This window comes from Phalacrocorax aristotelis, chromosome 1 (genome assembly GCF_949628215.1).
Source record: "Phalacrocorax aristotelis chromosome 1, bGulAri2.1, whole genome shotgun sequence".
Taxonomy (NCBI): domain Eukaryota; kingdom Metazoa; phylum Chordata; class Aves; order Suliformes; family Phalacrocoracidae; genus Phalacrocorax; species Phalacrocorax aristotelis.
In genome coordinates this window covers 210,365,174-210,388,206 of record NC_134276.1, presented here as the reverse complement: position 1 = coordinate 210,388,206, position 23,033 = coordinate 210,365,174, and the positions used below count along the sequence as shown (strand labels likewise).

General features: G+C 43.0%; 1 protein-coding gene across 3 annotated transcripts in view; it reads right to left on the bottom strand.

The window, feature by feature from the left end:
- Nucleotides 1–23,033, bottom strand: part of GRM3 (glutamate metabotropic receptor 3) — a 114,449-nt gene that overhangs the window by 33,961 nt on the left and 57,455 nt on the right. For all 3 annotated transcript variants that reach the window (XM_075081522.1, XM_075081524.1, XM_075081523.1), the window contains 2 exons: nt 14,022–14,625; nt 518–1,373 (listed from right to left, as the gene is read on the bottom strand). In XM_075081522.1, coding sequence (XP_074937623.1) covers nt 518–1,373; nt 14,022–14,519 — 1,354 coding nt within the window. In that variant the 5' untranslated portion in view covers nt 14,520–14,625. The remainder of the gene's footprint in view (nt 1–517; nt 1,374–14,021; nt 14,626–23,033) is intronic.

Sequence of the window (23,033 nt, the reverse complement as noted above, 5' to 3'; positions counted from 1 at the left end):
ATATTTTATACTGATCTGGTTCTACGGCAGGAATTATTGCTTTACTTTTGCAAGGACATTAGCCATTGACAGGGGTCCAGCTATTATGTAAGGTCATTAAAAAAAAGAGGAAGAGAAGGCAAGTCTTGGCATAGGCGTAGTAGGCGATTGCCTAGTGTAGCAGGTGGTGAAATGACCATTGGCTTCCAGACATGACCAGCTGAAGCCAAACTGGCTGTGAATGAAATGGAAGTTGGTGTGTGGAAGTAGGTAACATTTCCAAGAGCAACTGTTGCCACCTCCACCTTCTTCTGGAAACAGTAGGAACATCAAACTTGATTTTTTTTAGGGTTCTCACCATGCTTCCTGTCCCTCTTCTTTCTCCCTTCCTGTGACAGAAGTGGCCTTGCCTGGATAACGCCCTGGTCTGGACTTTGGTAAGAGGTGCTACTGGAAATTCATTTGGCTCTTACTGTGACCAATGAACTTTTCATTAATTAGAGTGACATTCTGTATGTACCAAAAAAGAAGTTATTACCTGTAAAGTTTACTTTCAGGAGATAATCTTTGTACAGCTTCCTGCCATCCAGATGCTTCATAGCATCACAGAGTTTGGTGGTGTTTGGGCACAGAGTCCGCTGCATTTTATGCAAGGCATGGGCCATCGCATACACAGCATTCACAACAAACATGATCTTGGATTCTTGCTCATAGTTGGAACTGTTGATGGTGAAGTGCTTGTCACAAGCCTTTTTATGTGGTTTTCGGTTCTGAAGAGTGCACTGGAATTTTTGCTCCCAGAAGTCCTTGAACCAGGGGTTGCGTCTGTTATTGTAAGGGCTGAGGCTTTGGAAATACCGGTCAAACTCTTTAACTGGATGGGAAGCAAGTTCCAAGGTTATTGCCCCAGAAGCTATATGCTCATTGCCCTTGACAATACTCTCTTGTGCTCCCCACCCATCGCTGGCAATCCAGGTAAAAGAAACGTTGAAGCGGTTGGCAGCTGCAATGAGCTCCCGAGAGTCATCGCCTCTCATGAAGAGCACCACCACTCTGGCGTTCGGTTTCTGGAGCAGCTCTCTGATCACTCCATCGTAGGACTTCCTGATGTTGGACCGCCCCACTTTCTCGGAGGTGGCGATGCAGATATTGCGGAGGCGAGCTTCCTGCTCGAAGGCTTCAATCCCTGTCTCCCCGTAGTCTCCTTCTGAAGCAACCGTTGACACATAAGTCCAGTTGAAGTACCGTAAGATTTCAGCCATGGCTTTCGCTTGGTAGAAGTCAGGGGGCACTGTCCGCGCAAAGTAGTCATAGCGTGATTTGTCGCTCAGCTTGGCACTGGTGGAGGCATAGCTTATCTGGGGGATCTGGAAGAGTCTGAGCAAATTTGCCACCTAGAGAGAAGGGGGAGAACACAGATTTTTAAAGGCTGGTATTTATAAAACTGAACAGAAAAATCTAGGGAAAGGCATAAACAGAGTTTTTTAATAAGAGGGGTTCTGACAATCACAGACTAAGGGTGTTGACAGAGGATGTTGATAACATACTCTGACGAGAGCAGTGCACTGTGCATATGCAGAATAGCTGCTCTGCTGCAAGTTAGTTCCCAGGGTCCTACCAGGACTAAAATGGACCTTTTATTTCTCTCCATCTGAGTCTGTTTAAGCCAACAGAGAATGTGACAGAAATGGGCAATATACTTCAGCCTCAGCCTGTGCTCCTGACTAAGGTCTGTGGATCTGCACGCCTTGGTGTTCATAGTGTGATTCGTCTTCCCCAAGACTCATTGTATTTGATAACCAAATGCACTAAGAAGACATAAATTTATCTTTTATACAAACATCATAGATGTACATGTACAGGCCTTTCACAGAGCTTTCTGATCCCACTTATTCGAGCTCTGAGTCCCCAGCTCTCCTACTTTTTACTCTTTTAAACTCTTTTCAGAGCTGTTCTGACTGCAGTCCTGAGATATCATATTTGTTGTGTGTTAGTACTCCTCAAGTGCTGTACAATGAAATGTTGACCTACAGCTTTTCATAATTAATAAAAACTTCGAATAATCTCTAATTGCCATTTTTGTGCTATTTATGTTGTCCAAAGTCCTGTTTTTTGTTGGTTTTTTTCATGTGTTGCTGTGTCCCTTGCTTAAATATTCCCAAACCTACTCTTACTCTCATAGAAGTGTAGCACCTGATAATACCTGGAAATAAATAAAGAAAGGTTATGGCATTTTTTTATTCTTGTGATTGCTTCTTAAATGACAAAGGGGAGACTTTGGCATTCTGCTCCTGGTGCATGGAAGTTGTGTCCAGTAAATTAATTTTAAAGCTGATCTTGGAATACAGCCTGACAAAACCATCTGAAAAGCAGTAATGTACTTGGGATTCCTAAGGGAAACTCATTAAAAATTGCCCAATCAATTAATTTTTCATATTTTCCCCCAATGTTTCTTTGACCACAGACTATGTCTGTGAGAATCCAAAGGCAAAGGACTGTTTTCAAAAAAATGTGGAACAAAACAAATTTTAGAGGCTCAGACGTCATTAGCAAAATAGACAGTCTGGCAAGAAAAAAACCAAAAGAATTTTATTACTTTTCAGCTACCCGTATCTCTTGGGATTTTATACATTTAGATTCTGTCTTTTCTTTAATACAGACACTGGACTGGTGTTTTGCTGTGGCTCATGTCCCACTGTAAACTGGTGTAATCTCTTGTCTGGGCCAGACTCTGCTGCCTAACCATGCACGCACGGTGCCTTTCACAGCCCTCTCAGTTATCTGAAACAAGGAACTTAAGGGGACCCTTGTCCTCCTGTCCTTCTGCGGCACCAGGGAAGAGGAAGCAGGATGCCCTGGCATCTCAGGTTTCTGGGTGCCTCTATCTAGGGAGATGAAGCATGTCCTTATAAAGTAAACCACTCATGGTGGTTTATTTTAGTTTAAACCAAAATAAAGCCCCTTCTACACTGCTTGGAAAGAGTGTCCTGACAAGGAGCTTTGGCTAATGCCCTGTGGTTTGCCTATCTGTGTAGGCACGTGGCTAGAGAGTGGTGTGACTGAACAAATTACTGTTCCCCAGGAAACAGCTGATGTGTCCTTAACCACCCTGATAGGTGGTAACATGCATTAAATTGCCTTGTACTGGAAATGTGGGAATTAATTTCTATTGCGGTCGTTTAAAAAAACAGCTTTAAAGCAACGGGGTGGGCTGAGAGGCTTGTTTTGTCACTAAGGTGTAATGGTTTCTCTGAGTATTGTTAAGCCTCTGTGGCTTTGTAACTTTTGATTAGATGCCCACATATCCACATGGTTTGGTTCACATATCCTTGCTCAAAAAGAGCACTTTGATTTGGTAATAAGAATGTCCTCAGTGTAGCTATTCTGGAACATTTGTTGCAGAACTGTGTGGGCTGGAATTGCTATTCTTGTCTCAGTTTATTCTAGCAGGAATTGTTTTATTTGAGCTAAACCATAATAAGGATATGCACACATATCGTTCTGCATTTCCCCCCCAAAATGGCTAAAAAAGAAGTCCATTTTCTACATAAAGCAATGTTATTCTATGTTCAGTCAAGCCTTCATCTCAGAGAAAGATATTCTGAACAAATATAGCAGCTTTTCTGTTGTTTGTTTGTGTTTTTTTTTTTCCCCTTTTAGTCTAAGCAGCAAAAGTATCCATATGCAGGGAAACAGAACTACACCCCCATTTTACAAGGGGGCCCTGAGCCTTGGAGGTCACTATACATCCAGGGTCCCTGCAAACTGCCTGCAGTTCCACTTCCCGTGCCATGGGGAGAAGAAAGCTTTCCTGTGGCAGTGCTGCTTTCTGCAATGCTGCTCACTGCAATGCTGTCCACATGGTAGGTTTTTCATAGACCAAAAATAATAAAAAAAAAAAGTCTGATTAATCATAAAGTATAGTGACCCGATTGTCCCTAAAGACTGCGACTGATCATGGAGCTCAGTGAAGTTGTATCTGTTATTAATTCAGCTCAGGACACTCTTCTGGAAATTCTGAAGTTGGGGATTTTCTGGAATATTGTAGCATCTTGATTTTAGGGACTAAGTTTTCAAAAAAGCTCAGGACTCAGGCACTTAGCTGATGCAGCCAGTTTCAGAATGGTCCCCTTTCCCAGCCATTTCCATGCTGATCTGAACATCTGATTCTGAAAATCAGATCCTGACTGAAAGAGCAACAAGAAAATGGCATAGGTAACAGGTCCTGGAGAGAGCTGATATCTAAGCTTATGCCTACTCTACAGTGTCTCTGTGTGGTAGAGGAGAGTGCAATGTGAACCAGAGTTGTGTGAACTGAGATTGAATCACCTGAGGCATACCTACACCGGAGCTCCCTGCTGCCTTGGGATGTGTGCTAGAACTTCAAAATTGCAGTGTAGACCCAGCTTTTGCTAAGTTAAATAATCTATTTTGGCAAAGCTCCAGGCAGCAATTTAATCAAGCCATGGTAGGTGCAATTAGAGCCTGAAATCCATATGTTGGCACTTAAGTAGCAGTAGTAGCCTGTTGGGGTTTTTTTCTGTCAAAACCAGTGGGTTTTGCAGATGCTTAACACCTTTGAAAATAATGCTGGATGTTCAGTATCTGCAATCTAAAAGAACTGCTTTGCACAGCTTACTGTGAACAAAGCGTGTCGATATAGTCAGCTTCCAGTGAGATGGGAAAGCTTTATCTGCCCTCACACTGCTGAGTTTATTAGTGTAGCCCTTGTCCTGTGCTACAGTGTCCACTTCCCAAGCAAACCTGGCTCTCACCCAGCTGTTAGCACTGCGAGTGATTCATAAGGAGCTGCCCAATGTGAGCATGGCAGAAAGTCCAGTGAGAGCCATGTCCCTCCATAGGGACAGACTGCACCAGCAACTCCTGCAAATGGAGTGGACAAGGCAGTGCCAAAGGAGGCTGATGTCCATCTCATGACGTTGCAGCCACATCTGTCGCTTCTACTTCTTTGTGCATTAGGGACAGTACAAATACGTGTGAGAAATTGCCAGTCTAGCTTATAACGCTGAAAATTACCTCATAATAGCCACCTGCAAGGAGCTGTGAATTAGGTACAGTTATGAAATATGTGAATCTGGTTTCTGAGTGTATAATATAAGGAAGAACTTCTTTACAATGAGAGTGGTTAAACACTGGCCCAGGTTGCCCAGAGAGGTGGTAGATGCTCTATCCCTGGAAACACTCAAGATCAGGCTGGTCGGGGCTCTGAGCAACCTGATCTAGTTGAAGATGTCCCTGCTCACTGCAGTGGGGTTGGACTAGATGAGCTTTTAAGGTCCCTTCCAACCCAAACCATTCTATGATTCTATGATTCTATATTTATGGCCATTCAAGAATCCTGATGATAGATGGGGTCAGGTAGGTAACACCTATATATCTCGGAGACCTATATATACATCTATCGAATCCCATCATTTTTCTGGGAGTAGGATTTATACAGATGGTTTTGGTTACAATTTCCCTTCTCCTTAACAATCCAGGTATTGTTACCTGGGCTGTTTGAATGTGTACAGGGTTGGGGAGCACAGGAAACACTCTGGAAAAAAAGAAAAATCTCAAAAGTGTTAGAAGAGGTAAGGTTTCTTCAACACAATACACAAGTGCACATCACACATTTGTTGGATAGAGGAGGGCCTTTGTTAGATGTCAGTGCTCTCTGCACTTGTAAAATTTTACCATGTGAGAATCTCATGGCAGTTAACATGGTTTAATGAGTCTAATTTCACAGAGCTCCTTTGAGACAGACAAGAGCTCCTGTGGCTGTTTTGAGCAGACAGTAAATTAGGCTGCTGAAGAGATTGGGATTGAGGTAAAGGAGGTTTGTCCCTAGTGAGAAACTGGCGAAATCCCTGCCTCTCTGAGCTGCAATCTGTCCTAACAAGAATTCAGTTGCTGCCTTCGGTCATGTGAAAAAGTCTTTCTGTTCATGAGGATAAGTTGTTTGTCCAGATTCCCACAGCAAGACCAAGGGAAAGCCCAAGGATTTTCTAATGTCTAGATCATCACTATAGCACAGGAGCTGAGCTTTTACTTTGAAGAAATGTGTGCTGCTGCCAATGTATCCTGTGTCTAGTTCCTAAATGATGGTAATCTACAGTGTGGCTTTTTGTTATTATTTGGGCAGCTGTGGGTCAAACTGCAGTTAAAGCATTTGCTCTGATTATTTTTTTTTTAAATTGGTTATTTGACATTTTCTTTTTTCTTAAATCTGAAAATGTTTTAATCAAATTTTGGCAGAAAATGTAATTTTAGAAGGGCAGGAAAGAAACATTCATTGTGAATGGGCTGGAGTGTGGGTGTGTGACTAAGTGGTGGACATAAACCTAATGTGAAGAATAAATGAAGTACCTGTCTCTAGTCAACTACTTACGCTGGCCTGTACACCCTCCCAATGCTCCCAGCACCTGGCTCGTACATTTCATGTCAAGTTAGAACCTCACTTCTTTCAATTTATAATTATTTTCTTCCATCCTGTTGCCATGCATCTCAGTAAAGACACTTGCTTTGTCGTCTTGAAAACCAACCCGTACATAGTAAAAAGCTGATGTTAGGTTCCCACCAAACCTCTTCTTCAGGCTAAACACACCCAGTTCCACCCATCTCTTCTTGAAGGGTATGTTCTCCAGACTCTCCTCCCCTCAATCATCTCTGTATTTATTAAATATTTCTTTTATTAGGGGACCCAAAGCTGTACATATTATTCCAGATGTCCTCCAATGAAAATAGAGTAAATAGAAATAAACAGAATAAATTGAAATAATAATTTCCATCTATCTGCTGACTATGTTTCTGCAGATACTGCCCAGCATGCTGTGAGCCTACAGTGCTGCCAGATTGCAATTGTGGCAATGAATATGAACAATACTGAAGAGGTGGGCTCCACCATAATTTTCCCTCTCCTCTTGGGATTCATTAGGCTCAAAGGCATGGCTCTCACCTTGGGGACAGTGTGACCCAGTGTGACTCAGCTTGGGCATTTCTGACATACTCACATGCTTTGGGAGTATTTGAGAGGGGGAGATCTCAGTCATACAAATGCCGCCACTCAGCCTAAATACAAGAAAAAACTTCACTCTAAACTCTGATTTGTTTTCAAAGGGAGATTAGGAGCTTAAGTTCCTTACTGTCTCCAGACCTGAAATACCTTTATTGGCCTGAAATGTCTTCTCTCCATAGTCCATTTTAAAACTGTAGGTGTTATGCCTAGGATATTTTAATAAGCACTATGGAAGACAGTGTCTACATGGGGGTTATGTCACTACCTGCAACAGAAATTATCCGTTTGCATTCAGCTGGACTTCACGGTCTGACCCCAGGAATGCATCAGCAATGCCAACATCCCAGTCCTTTTAGTCGTTAAAGGTCAGTTGCAAGGAACTAAGCCAGAAATAGTGAAGTTATTTAGGAGTCCCAACCTGGCTTGTACTCCCGTGTAATCTTCTGACACATTGCAGGACTGAAGCAGTGGTTCCCATCATCTTTGTCTCTCTTTCGTATTAAGAGGTTTGTTTACTAGTTAGTGAGTGTTGTTCCTTAACAAAATTCCTTCCAAAAGGCAAGTCAGGAAAAAACAATTAATTGCCATCAAATAAAAATGTCTGGCACTTTTTGTTAGCAGGAGCATGGGAGAAGACAACAGTGTTTTCAGCCTTGCTTTTTTCCTGAAAATTTTGGCAATGAAGCTGGAAAAACATAGCTAAACATTTGCAGCGGACTCAATAGCTGTCACATCCGGAGAAGCAGTGTTTGAACAGTGAAATAATTGCATCTACAAAATGAATATCAGATGTAGGGAATACTGTCAGAATAAAGTCTAGGATTTCTGCAGAGGACCCAGGAGTTTCTTTTTATATGTCTGTCCTATGTAATAAAACATAAACCAAGAAGGACATGCAGAGAAATATTGTACTCTGAAAGAAGAATTATTTGGAAATCTCTTTTTCCTTTTTCCTGCAGGGGATAGAACAGTGAGCTGTCGCATATGCACTTGCCTCCATACAGCATTAACTGTTGAAGTAAGATAAGAACAAAGCTGGCACACTGAGAAGAGATCTGTGCAGAAGACCATGCTTTGCACAAAGATTACAACTCTTCTCTGAGACTTGGTAAACCTGACCGTGAGTGACTCATGTCACATTTACACATGATAAGAAAAGGGACTGAAACTGGGGTTGATGGTTCTAAAAGCATGAAATGGCTTCTGGAGTTAAAAGGGTCATCATTGATAAATATGGTTATTTGAGACTCATTAACTGATGCATAAGTCCTAGTCAGAAGGGACAGAATGAGTGTGGGTGATGTCAAGATGAACCCTTACTAGTTCCTATTTTTGGCCGCCTTCTCCTGTAGTTACGTCCTTTCACACTTGTAACATGGTAGGGCTCCTTCCTTGATCCTTACCTGTCATCTCATGGGTTCCTTACCCATCCCTGTAAAATCATATGGTTTCCCTTTGGCGAAAGGAGAAAACACACTGAATAAACAAAAGATCTCAAATCAAAAAAAAACTGCAAAGGAATCAGTTACCTTGTGATTTTCAAAGAAGCTAGCCAGAGGGAGGTACTCACATTTCTTTGAAATCTCTAGGAAAGACTTGTCCAGTGCTGTCTGGGCACTAGACAATTTGAAAATCTTAACCTAGTGACTGTTCAGTTTCTGAATGTGGCATAGAAAGAAAGAGAGGAACAAACAGGATCTGGCTGAGAGGTAGCTGAAGGAGAGAAATAACAGAGGTAAAAGAGGGAAAGAGTTTAAAGGAGGCACCAGGAAGTCAGCAAGTGCAAGTGTAGCTTAAATGTTAGTAGTAGGTGGCCCATCTCATGGAACAGATCTCTTAGTAAGGGTTTAGTTTAGTTTTACAAGCACAAAATCACCAAAGGCTGTCACTGCACAGTTGACTGCAAACCTCCTCTTCAAGCATAGCACAAATGGCATAGGTGGTCTGTGGTCCCTGGTGCCCCCTGCACGTTTCTCTTGCCTGTATCCCCATTAGGTCCATGCAGGGGGGACAGGCCTGCATATGTTATGGGGCTTTTTTTTGCATGTAGTTCTTCTAAGTATTTTGCACTATACTGGGGTTATGGAAGGCACACGCTATTGTTAAGACTCATTTGTTGGAAGATGGTTTATCGTTGGAGGAAGGATATGGAGGTGATTGTCTTTCAGATTCCATAAGCGCTTGTGTGGCTAAGGAGAAATGACAGCCAGGAAAAGACTGCCAGTAAATGAGTGCATATTCTGAATTTCATGCCAGATCCTCACTCAGTTAGGAGAGGGACCTTAGCTTTTGTGATAGCAGTTATGTACCTTTAAACCTTCTCTAGTGGTTTTGCTATAGTTTGCTTGAGACACAGCAAGGAATTCAAGAGAAGACAGCTGGGTACTGGTTTCTATTCTGCCTTCTTTTCTGGATTAAACTTTAACTTGGGAATAACTTTCATGACTGTGCAAGACTGGAGGTCTTGCAGGTTGGTAGCATAACGGAAACTTTACACAGGGTTAACGCCTTATATCAACATGAATGTAGTAGATATGGAAATGCAAAGCCCAGCCCACCTAAGGGAATGTTTTAATGTTTCTAAGAGAGTTGACTGCAGGGAACAGACCCCAATCTTCATTTTCAGAAGATGGATTCAGTTTCCAGAAACAGGGAAGAACTAATCCAGCGCTTGAATAGTTGTATTCCTGCTTACACATGCATAATCCTGACAAAGCTGACCAGAGTACTTGAAACAGAGCATTTGGATTAGCTACGCAGGTGATCCTCTGTGAAAATGAATAATGCTTTTTTTCTCATCCTTTTTACAATGTCATTGAACATCTCCAAGGAAAATATGTTTGAAATTTCTGTTGTAAACTAGGAAAAAGTGGATAATCTGGCTCAAATGAAAAGCCATGAATCCAAAATAAAGTCCTCCAAACTTTGGAGAACTCACCCTCTGGTCCTAGATTCAGCTCAGGTCAGAATTTTATTTCACAAAAACATCTTTTTTCACATGTTCTGTTCCATTGACTGTGAATTCTGGCTTGGGTTTTGAAGGATCAAGTGCTGTGCAGATTGGGCTCACTGCTAATTTAAACACAACATCTAAAAACTAATTATCCAGATCATCATTAATGATAATAGCCTAGTCTGACCAGAAAATAATTAAGCATTCTGCATTCTCTTGTTGCTTTTAGTCTCTGCAAAAAGTGCCTATCGTGCATAATGACTCAGTGGGGAAGGTGTTCGTTGCTGATTTACCAGCAAATTCCTTTTTCCTTGGTGGAAGGATAATGAAAGAAGCAGAAATCTGACAGCAGGAGCATCATGAAGTGATTTTGCAGACAGCTGTCCAGACAAAAGTCTGAGGACGGGGGGGTGAAAGGAGAAGAAAAGGTATTGAAGTACAACGGCAAGTTCATAGGAGCTAAAAAAACCCCCAAAACCCCCAAAAGCCAGAAATAATTTCTTGTCTGACGAGCTCAGCATGGTTTATTTTAAGGCTAAGAAACTGTGCTGTGGACTTTATGATGTTTACAGCTCTCAGGCAAAAGACAAATGTTTGGCAGGGCTACATCTGGAAGCTCCCAGCACCCCGAGTGATGTTCGAAAGCACAGGGAATGGGGATGCTCAGCCTTGCACATGCGCCTGCTGAAGTGGTTTGACGTTCAGTGGTGGTGTGATTCCAGTTGCTACTGGAGGTTACTCTGTACAGGTGACTGTCTCTGAAATTTAGTAGTCTCTTCTTCTGGTGCGGCACCAGAATGCATAGCTTTAATGCTTTGAAGTCCTTACATCTTCAGGCTTGAATCTGCAATGTCTATTACTCTTGACAGGGATTTTCTTTTGAAACAGAAGTCATGACTGGCTATCTTAACAAGTTGAGCAGAAGGAGTGAATGGCTTAATCACATCTTTTCTAGACAGATTGAAATCTAGAGAAAAGCTACAAAAGAGAGACTGAAGGAAGGCCAACCCAATCTAGGTCAAGGGAAAGTAATAAACTGAATTTTCTAGCTCGAAAATGCTCAATGACACATTCACTGAATGATCTGTGAACTTACTTCTTTATTTTAATGAAGAACTGTTTAAGAAAGATCTTATGTTGAAACGACTATTGACAGCTATAGGGAAGCTGTACGGAGTAATATTTATGACTATTGTTTCATCATCCCTCATAAGTTTTGAAAATTGGGCAACATACATATATGCATACAGCTATATTGCCATTTTTCACATGTACTGAATGAGAAAGTTTCTTAAGAGGACTTTATATTTCCATGTGACAGCTGCTCCATACCCAAGCTTTTGGAATTTGAGGAATTGGTATATATTACGTTATTCAGTGTGTACTGCATCCAGTGTGCTGCCTCAGATATGGATTTAGTCTTAAATCAGTGATCACCAGAGACTGGCTTCAAAGGGAAAAATTGGCAGATATTGTGCAAAAGGCCCCAGGTCATTTTAGGAGCATGGCATGCCTGCCTCAGGGAGGAAAGAAATATCTGTACCATTTCCTCAGCTGTAACTACTTTTATGGGTGTGCCTTTTAGGCTACTTCATGTCCTTTAGACACACTTGAATTTAGGGTGGACTGAGAAACAGACAGACCACAAATGACTAGACCAAAGGTACAGCAAAACTACTGCCACCTCTCCACCAGTGGGATAGGGCAAGCATATGATGTTTCAAAATATTTTACGAGCCTTCAGATACTTGCATCTCTGGGAATTGTTGAGACAAAGAGACAAAGGTGGTATCTGTACAGAATTTCCTGATTTTTTCTGGTCACTTCTTTAACTCATTTAGTCTTTAGCATCCACAACAACCTGACATTGGCTGCTTTCACTTGATGTACCCTTTGTCTGATTGGAAAAGACAATGAATAATGATTCTCTTAACACACAGCTTGTGTTGCCCAAGGTTTTTTAGCTATCATTTCTTCTCTTCAGATGTCTCTTTTCCAGCCCTGGAACTTACTTTTTCTTTGTGCTCTAAGTGATCAGGCACACGTAACTGGTGAAGCACACGTCCCTGTTGCACAAACAGGGACACACACTGGGACAAAGCCACTCCTAGTGTGAGAGATGGCTGAGGTCCTGCTCTGCAGAAACTATTCTCCTGTGGTATGGGTAACCATTTGCCCATGCACTCCCTACTATGAATACTCAGGCAAGCCACACACTGAAACGCAAAGAGGAATAAAATGTAATTTGTTGAAATGCTTCTGTGCTCATGCGTGTCTGATGGAAACTGGCCATGCTCCCAAGATTATGGGATTTAATGCCTTGACAAGAGCAGGAGCCAGTTCCCCAAAGTAATTCTGACTGAAACGAGCATTGGATGAACTCTTGGCCTGTTTATGAAACAGGTAAATAAAGCTCTGTGAGCTTTCTGTCACTGCTGGAATAGCCTGTAGTACAGAAGAACATTATTCTCTTTTGACACTGACGCAGTAATTAGGGCCTGTACTCAGTCTGGAAAATCATATTGCTCACAGTAGTCCAGCACTGTCAAGGCTTGGTGCCTTTGGAAACCTACAGCTGACCATTAGGAAATACTAGATGCAGGGTCTTAACCTACCTGAATCTGGACTTAAGATACCACTCACTGGCAGTTATGAGTGATGTGGACTGCCTTATCTAATTTAACCCAAAATAATGAGAAATATATAGATTTGGTGGGTTCAGTGAACCTAGGGGGCATTTTTGCTCGTGGATTTTTCACACTGGAAGTGGTGGGGAACTTTAAAACTTCTGAGGCTGTCCTGCCATAGGACTTCCTGGTCTGGAGGGGACAAATACAGAGTTACTGCTAAGAAAGAGGGTGTATATGTCTTCATGTTCATTTAATGAAAGAAAATGCTGAGGTCTTAAAGTTTTATCATTAATCTATAAAAAATGGGAAGTCACAGCCAAAAGGAATCAACATTAGTTTAGCCCCTTCCAACTGAAACCAAGCATGAAATAAAACTGTACTTGGAAGGATCTATGGAGCATTTAACCCACCTGCAACTTTACACCTTTGCAAGCCATTAAAAACTCTCCAACACCCTGCTGAGACCTTATTTGAGACCAATATTGCACAACCAAAAGCTGCAGCTACAATGTGCCAGAAGGAGGAGGCAAGATATACTGACGGCATCTGTCTCCTGTGCTGGACTTCTGGCAGTGCATACACTGCACTCTGTGAGGTGACATTCCCTGGCAAAGACTGTGTTAATATGAACTACATATGGAAACAACAGGAAAGACAGCACATTTAGAACCCATTTAGAAACTGTACTGCTAGCATGGGATATTTGAGACCTTGTTCACTGAGATCAGCAGAATAATTTTTATTGGCTTTGGTGTGCATAATTAGACACTAAAAGCTTGCAATCATTTGGCCAGGTGTAATTTAAGTTTCTGGCTAGTATGCCGTTTTTACTTTATTTCAGCCTGGAAGTAAGATAAGGATTTATTCTTTCATTTCAATCTCTATTTTTTAAATGACCAATGTTAGGTACACACAGCATGGCAGGCATCGTATATTCAGAAATATAGGTGGCAACATTTATTATTGATATCAAAGCAGAAACCTGAACTTAGAGTTGTAAAAGTCTCATGAAATGCAAAGTTCAAAATAAATACTAAGACTTTTGGAAACTTCAGAAGTCCTCAGAACACACCATAACTAGAGGAAGTGGACAGCTGCCAGAGGTTTAAACTACAGCAAGTGTTTTAAAGAGTGAATCAAGTAATATAAATTCAGTAACAATTATACGCCTGATTGACCCCTACGGTAAAGTGATCAAGCTAAGACTTGCTTTATTGACAAACTTATGTAAGCAGTGGTTCTGGTAAGTGGAGTCTCCTTCTCTGGATATACCTGGACATGTTCCCGTGCTCCCTGCTCTGGGTGTGCCTGCTCAAGCAGTGGGGCTGGATGAGATGATCTCCAGAGGTCCCTTTCAACCTCTACCATTCTGTGATTCTGTGATTCTCTCACAGGAATTTCAGATGAATGATTCTCACCTGATGGGACTCCTGTGACTTACCTGTATGGAGACGCTGCTATAGGAACCACCTATGACTCCTGCAATGAGTAATGGTAAATTCTCTTGAATGGCATATGAGCCATCGGGGCACATATACTCTGTTTCATCCACTTTAGTCAAAGATGCCCTGACGAACTCCAAAGACTGTTCTAAGGCATATGTATCCCTGGAACATGTGTCCAAGATGTGAACTCCAAGCTTAATTCCCGGCAGCAAGTAGTTGTCTCTGTTGATTTCATCAATGGCAAACAACATGGCCTCCAAGCGTTGGATGCCTCGGTCTTCATTGATTCTCCCACATTCTTCTATCCCGGTGCCTTTTTCATTGATTGGGAATAAGCCACCTAAGACCAGGTCTCCTTCTATCTTAATTTCCTTCCTTACAAAGCTGTGGTCACTTAGGGAAAGGAAAACTCCTTTGGAAAATAAAGCTAGCGCAAGGACTTGGAGTCTGGTGAGCATCTTCATTGGTCCTGTTTTAGCAGCTCTAAGAAACATTGGTGGGAGCAAAAGTGCTCTTCAGTCCTTCTGATCCATTGCCAAATTTGAAGTGCTGTCCCACAAGCCAGTGAAGAACAAGCCAACAAGTCTTTCCTCTGGACCTCTGAAGAAGAGATGGAAGGAATTAGAAAAGGTAAAAGGACATGCGAGCTGTTACAAAAGTTTTATCAATAAAATATTCAAGAGCAGTTCTAAGGGATTGCTGGATAACATAGAAGGTAAGAAATAACTTTGTCTTGTGTTCTCATAGAACATCTTATTCCATTTGCTTCATAACTGATTACAGGCTAAGCATCTACTATGACAGCTATGCACAAAGACCAGACATACGGGGTGATATATCTGATGTTGACCACTGCTCAACTATGTTTTACATTTTGCAGTCACAGAGACTACTTCTGATATTTTTGACATACTATCCTCTCTTATTCCATCTTCTCTCTCTTCTGGACTTGGGGTCTTATGTATTCTCACTCACTGTGTCTCCAGCTGCTTCCAGCCTTCTCTTAATATTTTTTTTTTTTTCTGATTGCACTTTACTTACTATTCCTTCAGCTATAGCACTGACACAGTGATATCTCCTCGCTGTTAATTTTTGCTGAACTCAGCATCTAGCCTTCAGATCCAAAGTCCTGATGTCCACCTGCCCTGCCTTCCTTTACTAGCCTGCTCACCTGGTGCAGGCAATGAGAGGATGGGAGAAACCTCTTGGGGCTTTACCTCTATCTTGGACAGTGACAAAGATTTGAAATACAGGAGAAGCCCTGTTTTACCAGGTGAGAATGAAGGCTGTGTCTGTAAGAGAAAAGCAATCAAGTCCACGTCATACCATGTAACTGTTATCTTGCTCCCTGGGACAGTTTTGACTCAGGTCAAGTAGTGCTTTTCTAAATAGTGCCTGGGCATGGTTCACGGACAAGCAGAGACTAGAGTTGTGGTCATAGTGTTTCAGCCATTTCATGCTGGTCAGCACTGCCAACGGAGGGCAGTCTGTGGTCCATTTACTTATTAGCACTACAGTTCTGGAAGGCACTTTACTGAGTCACCCACTAAGGGTAGTTATTATGTGGAAGACCTGGAAATTGAACCTGGCTCTCCATCAAAAGCCTTAATTACAAAACCATCCCTCCTTAAGGCATGAAAGGTTTTCCTGCAAGCAAATTAAGGTAAAAAAAATAAAATAGACACAGACGCAGATCGTATAGGTTGGAAGAGACCTTTAAGATCATCGAGTCCAACCACAAATCTAAAACTGCCAGTTGACCACTAAACCATGTTCCTAAACACCACATCCAATCATCTTTTAAATACCTCCAGGGATGGTGACTCAACCACTTCCCTGGGCAGCCTGTTCCAATCCCTAACAACTATTTCAGTGAAGTAAAGTTTCCTAATATCTGGTCTGAACCTCCCCTGATGCAGCTTGAGGCCATTTCCTCTCATTCTATCACTAGTGACCTGGGAGAAGACACCAACATCCACCTCACTACAGCCTCCTTTCAGGTAGTTGTAGAGAGCGATAAGGTCTCCCCTCAGCTTCCTCTTCTCCAGACTAAACAAGCCCAGCTCCCTCAGCTGCTCCTCATAAGACCTGCTCTCTAGACCCTTCACCAGCTTCATTGCCCTTCTCTGGACACGCTCCAGCAACTCAATGTCCTTCTTCTCATGAGGGACCCAAAACTGAACACAGTATTCAAGGTGCGGCCTCACCAGTGCCGAGCACAGGGGCATGATCACTGCCCTGCTCCTGCTGGCCACACTATTGCTGATACATGCCCAGGTGCTGTTGGCCTTCTTGGCCACCTGGGCACACTGCTGGCTCATGTTCAGCCTGCTGTCAACAAACACCCAGGTCCTTTTCCACCAGGCAGCTCTCCAGCCACTCTTCCACAAGCCTGTAGCGTTGCCTGGGTCTGTTGTGGCCCAAGTGCAGGACCTGGCATTTGGCCTTGTTAAGCCTCATACAGTTGACCTCAGCCCATCGACCCAGCCCATCGACCCAGATCCCTTTGTAGAATCTTTCTTCCCGCGAGCAGATCAATGTTTCTGCCCAACTTGGTGTTGTCTGCAAACTTATCGTGGGTGCAGTCAATCCCCTCATCCAGATCATTGATAAAGCTATTAAACAGAACCATCCCCAACACTAAGCCCTGGGGAACCCCCACTTGTGACTGGCCACCAACTGGATTTACCTCCATACACCACAACTCTTGGGTGCAGCCATCCAGCCAGTTTTACCCAATGAAGAGTACACTTGCCCAAGCCATGAGCAACCAGTTTTTTTTCCAGGAGAATGCTGTGCAAAACAGTGTCAAAGGCTTTACTAAAGTCTAGGTAGACAACATCCACAGCTTTTCCCTCATCTGCTAAGTGGGTCATCTGGTCATAGAAGGAGATCAGGTTAGTCAAGCAGGACCTGCCTTTCCTAAACCCATGCTGACTGGGCCTGATCACTTGGTTATCTTGTATGTGCCACGTGATGCCACTCAAGATGATTTGCTCCATAACATTCCCTAGCACAGAGGTCAGACTGACTGGCCTGTAGTTCCCTGGACCCTCCTTCCAGCTCTTCTTGTAGATAGGTTTTTGCTAATCTCCAGTCAACTGCAACCTCCCCAATTTGCCAGGACTGCTGATAAATGATGAAAAGCCGCTTGGTGAGTACTTCCTTCAGTACTCTCAGGTGGATCTCATCTGGTCCCATAGGCTTGTGTGTGTCTAGGTGGTGTAGCAGGCAGCTAACCATTTCCCCTTGTATTGTGGGGGCTCCATTCTGCTCCCTGTCCCTGTATTCCTGTGTTCCAGCTCAGGGGGCTGGGTACCCAGAGAACAACTGGTTAAAGACTGAGGAAAAGAAGGCATTAAGTATGTCAGCCTTTTCCTCATCCTTTTTTACTATGTTTCCTCCCACATCTAATAAAGGCTGGAGATTCTCCTTAGCCCTCATTTTGCTGCTAATGTATTTATAGAAGAATTTTTTATTGTCTTTTACGGCAGTAGCAAGATTAAGCTCTAGATGGGCTTTGGCCCTTCTAATTTTCTCCCTGCACAACCTCGCTACCCCTCCTGAGTTGCCTGCCCCTTTTTCCAAAGGTCATAAACTGTCCTTTTTTTTCTGATTTCCAGCCAAAGTGCTCTGTACAGCCAGGCTGGTCTTCTTCCCTGCTGGCTTGTCTTTTGGCACATGGGGACAGCCTGCTCTTGCGCCTTTAAGACTTCCTCCTCAAAGAATGTCCAACCTTCCTGGGCTCCTTTGCCCTTCAGGGCTGCTTCCCAGGGGAATCTGTCAATCAGTCTCCTAAATAGGCCAAAGTCTGCCTTCCCGAGGTCCAAGGTGGCAGTTCTGCTGAGCCCCCTCCTTACTTCTCTGAGAATCAAAAACTCATTTTATGATTGCTATGCCCAAGATGGCCTCCAACCATCACATCGCACACAAGCCCTCGTCTGTTCATGAACAACAGGTCCAGTGGGTGCCTTCCCTAACTGGCTTACTCACCAGATGTGTCAGGAAGTTATCTTCCACACATTCCAGAAACCTCCTAGACTGTTTCCTCTCCACCGTACTGTATCTCCAGCAGATATCTGTTAGATTGAAGTCCCCCATGAGGACAAAGGCTAGTAGTGATCATGAGGTTTCTCCCAGCTGCTTGTAGAATAATTAATCTGCCTCTTGATCCTGGTTGGGTGGTCTGTAACAGACTCCCACCATGATATCTGTCTTGTTGCCCTTCCCTCTCATCCTTAGGCATAAGAAATCAACCCTATTGTCACCATCAAGCTCTAGACAATACAAACACTCCCTAACATACAGAGATACTCCTCCACCCTTCCTGCCTTGCTTACCCCTTCTGAAGAGTTTATAGCCATCCATTGCAGCACTCCAGTTGTGCGAGTCATTCCATCATGTTTCTGTGATAGCAACTATATCATAGTTTTCGTACTGTACAAAGGCCTCCAGCTCCTCCTGTTTATTGCCCATGCTCCATGCATTTGTGTAGAGGCACTTCACCTGGGATGTCATCCATACCACCTTCTTAGAGGAACACCCCCTAATTCCTTTGAGGTGTTTCACCAGTGTTCCCCTCTTGGCTCCTATTACCTCAGTAGCCCCTAGCTCATCTCTGTACAACTTCAGCTGTGCTCCAGTGAGCCCAGCACATCTCAGAGACACAGGCTGAGTGCCCTCGCTAGCACCCCATCCCTCTAACATTAGTGTGTCCCTCAGCTTGTCTTGGTCAAGTCTGATATTAACCCCCTCCCTTTTCAAGTCTAGTTTAAAGCTCTGTCAGTGAGCTCTGCAAGCTCAGGAGAAAAGACCCTTTCCCCTTTGAGAAAGGTGAATCCTATCAGCTGCCAGCAAGCCTGGTGCTGTGTAAGCCATCCCATTAAAAAATCCAAAATTATGTCAATGACACCGGCCACAAAGCCATGTGTTAATAGGCTGGGTGCATCCGTTCCTTCCAGTGTTGCTGCCGACAACTGGAAGGAGAGAGGAGAAAATAACTTGTGCTCTAGAGTCCCTTACTAGCCATCCCAAGGCCCTGAAGTCTCTTTTGATTGCCCTTGGGCTATGTGTTGCAGCTTCATCACCTCTCACATGGAAGACCAGTAATGGGTAGGAGTCCAAGGGCTGTGCCAGGCTAGGAAGTTTCCTAGTAATGCCCTTAACCCAGGCCCCAGGGACATAGCAGAATTCCCTAAGAGGGTCTGTCTGGTATATTAGACCCTCTGTTCCCCTCAGGAGGGAGTTGCCTACAACTATAATCTGTTTTCTCTTCCTCGTGGAGGCGTTTTTGATATGGGGGAGTAGGCCTTTCTGACCCTGGCAACACTACTGGTTTAGATGGACTGTTATCCACGTCTTCCATTGACTGGTCTTCCACTTGCAGACCCTCATACCCATGATACAGAGGCACCCGGGAAGGTGAGGTGTGCAAGGAGGGTGTTCACCTGCTACCCTGAGTGTGGACTTGCCTCCATTCACTCTTTTCCATTGAGCTACTGCCTTCAGCCTGGTGGGGGAGGGATACAGGAACCCCTTGATCTTGGATTTTTTCTAGTGGCTGCTCCTATTTCTAGCACCAAGAGCCTCTCTCTTTCTCAGTCTCCCTGTTGCTCCTTAGCTTTTCTACCTCCTCATGTAGCTCTGCCACCATGCTGAGCAAATTATCGACCTGGTCACACCTCACACAGCTGTTCTTATGGCTGCCATCCATGCCAATAAAAGACACAAGAAAGAGAAAAAGAAGAGACATGACAAGGAGGAGTCTCGTCCTCGATGCTTGCTTAGGGCTTGAAAATATTTACGGCTGGACTTGCTCTTTTTAATGTTAACCACAGTTCAGTGCTCAGATCAAAGGGAGAACAGAGCAGTGATGTATGTACTTAGCATAGGATTTTACTCTCACTAAGGTCAAGACAGTTTGCCGATGACCTTAAAAGGACAGAATCAAGCCTTAAAGTGAAGATCACGTTGTAACAAATTTGTAACTAAATATGCATTCACAAAGGCTATTTATGCAACACAGATGCATAATTTGTCCATAGAATCCTTGTCAATATCTCTTCAAAAAAAAGTGTCTGCCTTGATCTCCAAATCCTCAGATAAATCAAGTGTCGTAATATTTAAATAGATCACTTTAATAATTTATTTCTGTACTTACCTTTTTCTTAACAGAGTATATATGATTATTATAGTTGCAGGGTTATTTATAATTTAGAAACATTAACACAAAGAAATTGAAATAAGCAGCAATTAAGATTTAACACTGAGTGATGGATGAGCACGCTTACTGCAAGGCAATTGCTTATCCTAGTACAATTTCAATGTTGCTCTACCAAATTGTGTGAAAGGATAGCTTTTTACTCATATTTATTCCAACATTGTTCTCTCATAAATCAGTAATGCGTCAGATGCACTGTTAAAGGTCCTTCTCCGCTATCCTTGTAACATGTGTGTAGTCTGAGCTGCAGGCTGTCTCAGCAGAATCTTCCATTCAAAAATAAGTGATATGTCAATGGAAAACAAGCTCATCATCCCTCACTAATCTATAAGTAAGCTAGTTTTCTGATGACTTGTGGTTTTTTTAACAGGTCCAGAAAATACATTTTCTGGTAATGTTAAGAGGAGTAATGGATTAACCGTATTCAGCAGTGCTTTTTGTGTCAGACTTAGTACTATAATTTACCAAATATTATTCAAGTGTATACAGGGCATATAAAATGGTGATACTATGCCATTGGAAATAATCAGGTAAAAAGATGGCATTTGTCACAAGAATGATTGTGTGGTTAATAATTCAGTTAAATTGACTTCCATTGTTCTCATCACTAATCTTGGGATTTTTTTCATGCAATATCCATCCTATTTACTTCTCTAGCTTCTGTCACCACTGTATCTCAGCAGATATTCTTACATTATCCTTACAACACTGTTAAAATATTTATTTTCCCTGTTTTACACTTGGGGCAAAAGAGGCACAGAAAGATGAAGTGAGATTCTCATAAGAGTCTAAGTTCAGATTTTGATTTGCTCGGAACTCACAATCACTATCAAACTTTGAAGAGGTCTCTTCTTCCCTTTAGGAATTGAAGAACATGCTTTCAACTGTGCCCTGCACCCCCTGGTTCCCACTGAGGCAGTGACTCTGACAAACTTCCTAAGCAAGCTGGTGTCTCTTCCAACCCTGTTCCTGAATGATTTACTTAAGGTCATCAGCACAGCCAAGAAACAAACTTTGATCTTTTCCAGTGCTCCTCTGATACCTTAACAATAAACCTCCCTTGTTTCCCATTGCTCCTTCTGGCTTTTATGGGAGTCTTTTATAAGGTCGTATTAAAACGAGCCTGCTTTCCACAACCCTTCAACACTACCAAGAGCAATTAACTTTGTCAAAGTAGAGGCTTGTAAATGGGGTCCTCTATAAGGTTTTCTAAATCCTACCGAGGACATACCTAGAGCTACAGTGGATTTACCCTGAACAGCAAGGGGGCTGTTCTCATTGCCCTGACTCCTTCATAGGTGCTGGTTTCTGCAAATGGCATCACCCTCCACCTTGCATCACATCTGTGCCTCAGAGATCTATGTGTCTCAGATACGTCAGCAATAAAGGCTAGAAAGGTACCGAAAATTATTTCAGTACTGCACATGAAAAATGTATATGTAAAATGAATGATGCCATAGAAAGAACCACCTTTCCCTGCAAAGAATACAAGGGATTTCTATATTTCATCACTTAAGCTTTTTACAGTGGCCCGGCTGAAGGAAACTGAAATCAGTCATGGTATGGCAGAGGATCAGCCCCAGCAGAAGTCAAGTTGTGATCAGAGGAGGTGAGGACTGGGGATAGGCGTGACCATTTCTCTGTTTCTTCCTTGCTGCTTTGTGTTAGGAGCACTGGTCTGAAGGTGTCCAAGGATATGAAAGGAGGTTATGGTTGGAACCTCACCTGGGTTGGAGAACACAGATGACTCAGCCCCATGATCCTGTTCTTTCTGGGTACACACTGTTTGGTATGGGGTGCTTATGGGTCAGAAACACCCACCGACACCAATTGCCTTAGCCTCCCCACTTGGCAATTTCTATGAATCTCTGAGCTTCTCACAGAGGCTTTGAAACTGTAAGGAGATACCACGCGTGCAGAGTCCTGCTTTCCAGAAAAACATCATCACCCTATCTTATGTGTTCAAATCCTTTGTTTATAAATGGGAGACAGTTACCAAGAACACAGCTTTGGTTATCAAGCGTGCTTGTCTCCTTCTGCAGACTCAGCAGCCTGTGCACTGCTGCCCGTGTAGTGGCATCACAAGGTCCTGCTGAGGAACAAGGGTGCCGTGCACAGGTCGGTGAGCAAAGGCATTAAGGCAAAAGCTGGTTTGTCAGGGGACATTTCCCCTTCAGGCTGTGAGAGAGGGATGCTTCCAGGAGCAATGGCTTCTCAGCGGTGGGACTCCTGAAGGGAGATGAGAGGCAGATTTGCGTGGCCAGTGAGCAGCGTTGCTATGGTGACACTGAATAGACAGCTTGATGTGAAGAAGGGAAGTTATTTTAAAGCAGCTTGCAAAGATGGGCTAGCAACTCAGCTTCTCTCCTATTCTCTCTGGCATGCACCTCCCACATGCTTTCTCTGCAGCTTGCATAACTCACAACTATATATACAAATATTTTGTACCTATTCCAGGCTAATACAGCCCATATTCCTCCCCTTAACCATGGTGAAGGTAGCACACTAGAGTAGAGATTTGCCATTTCCTACCAAAAGTGGTTTCACTACACTGACCACACCAATCTAGCTTTGCAGGGCCCTCTTTTACTAAAATCATGCTTCTGGGACATTTTAAAAAGAACTACCTGTTGACTAAGCTGCAATTCTTTATTTTTTAATTTGTATTTAATGTTTTAACTCCAGCTATAGGCAGGGATATATTGTTCTAGGTGTTATGTTAATATTAAAACCATTTACACTCCAGCCTTATAGGCTTTGGGTCCCTGGTGGAAACAGATGTAGAGCC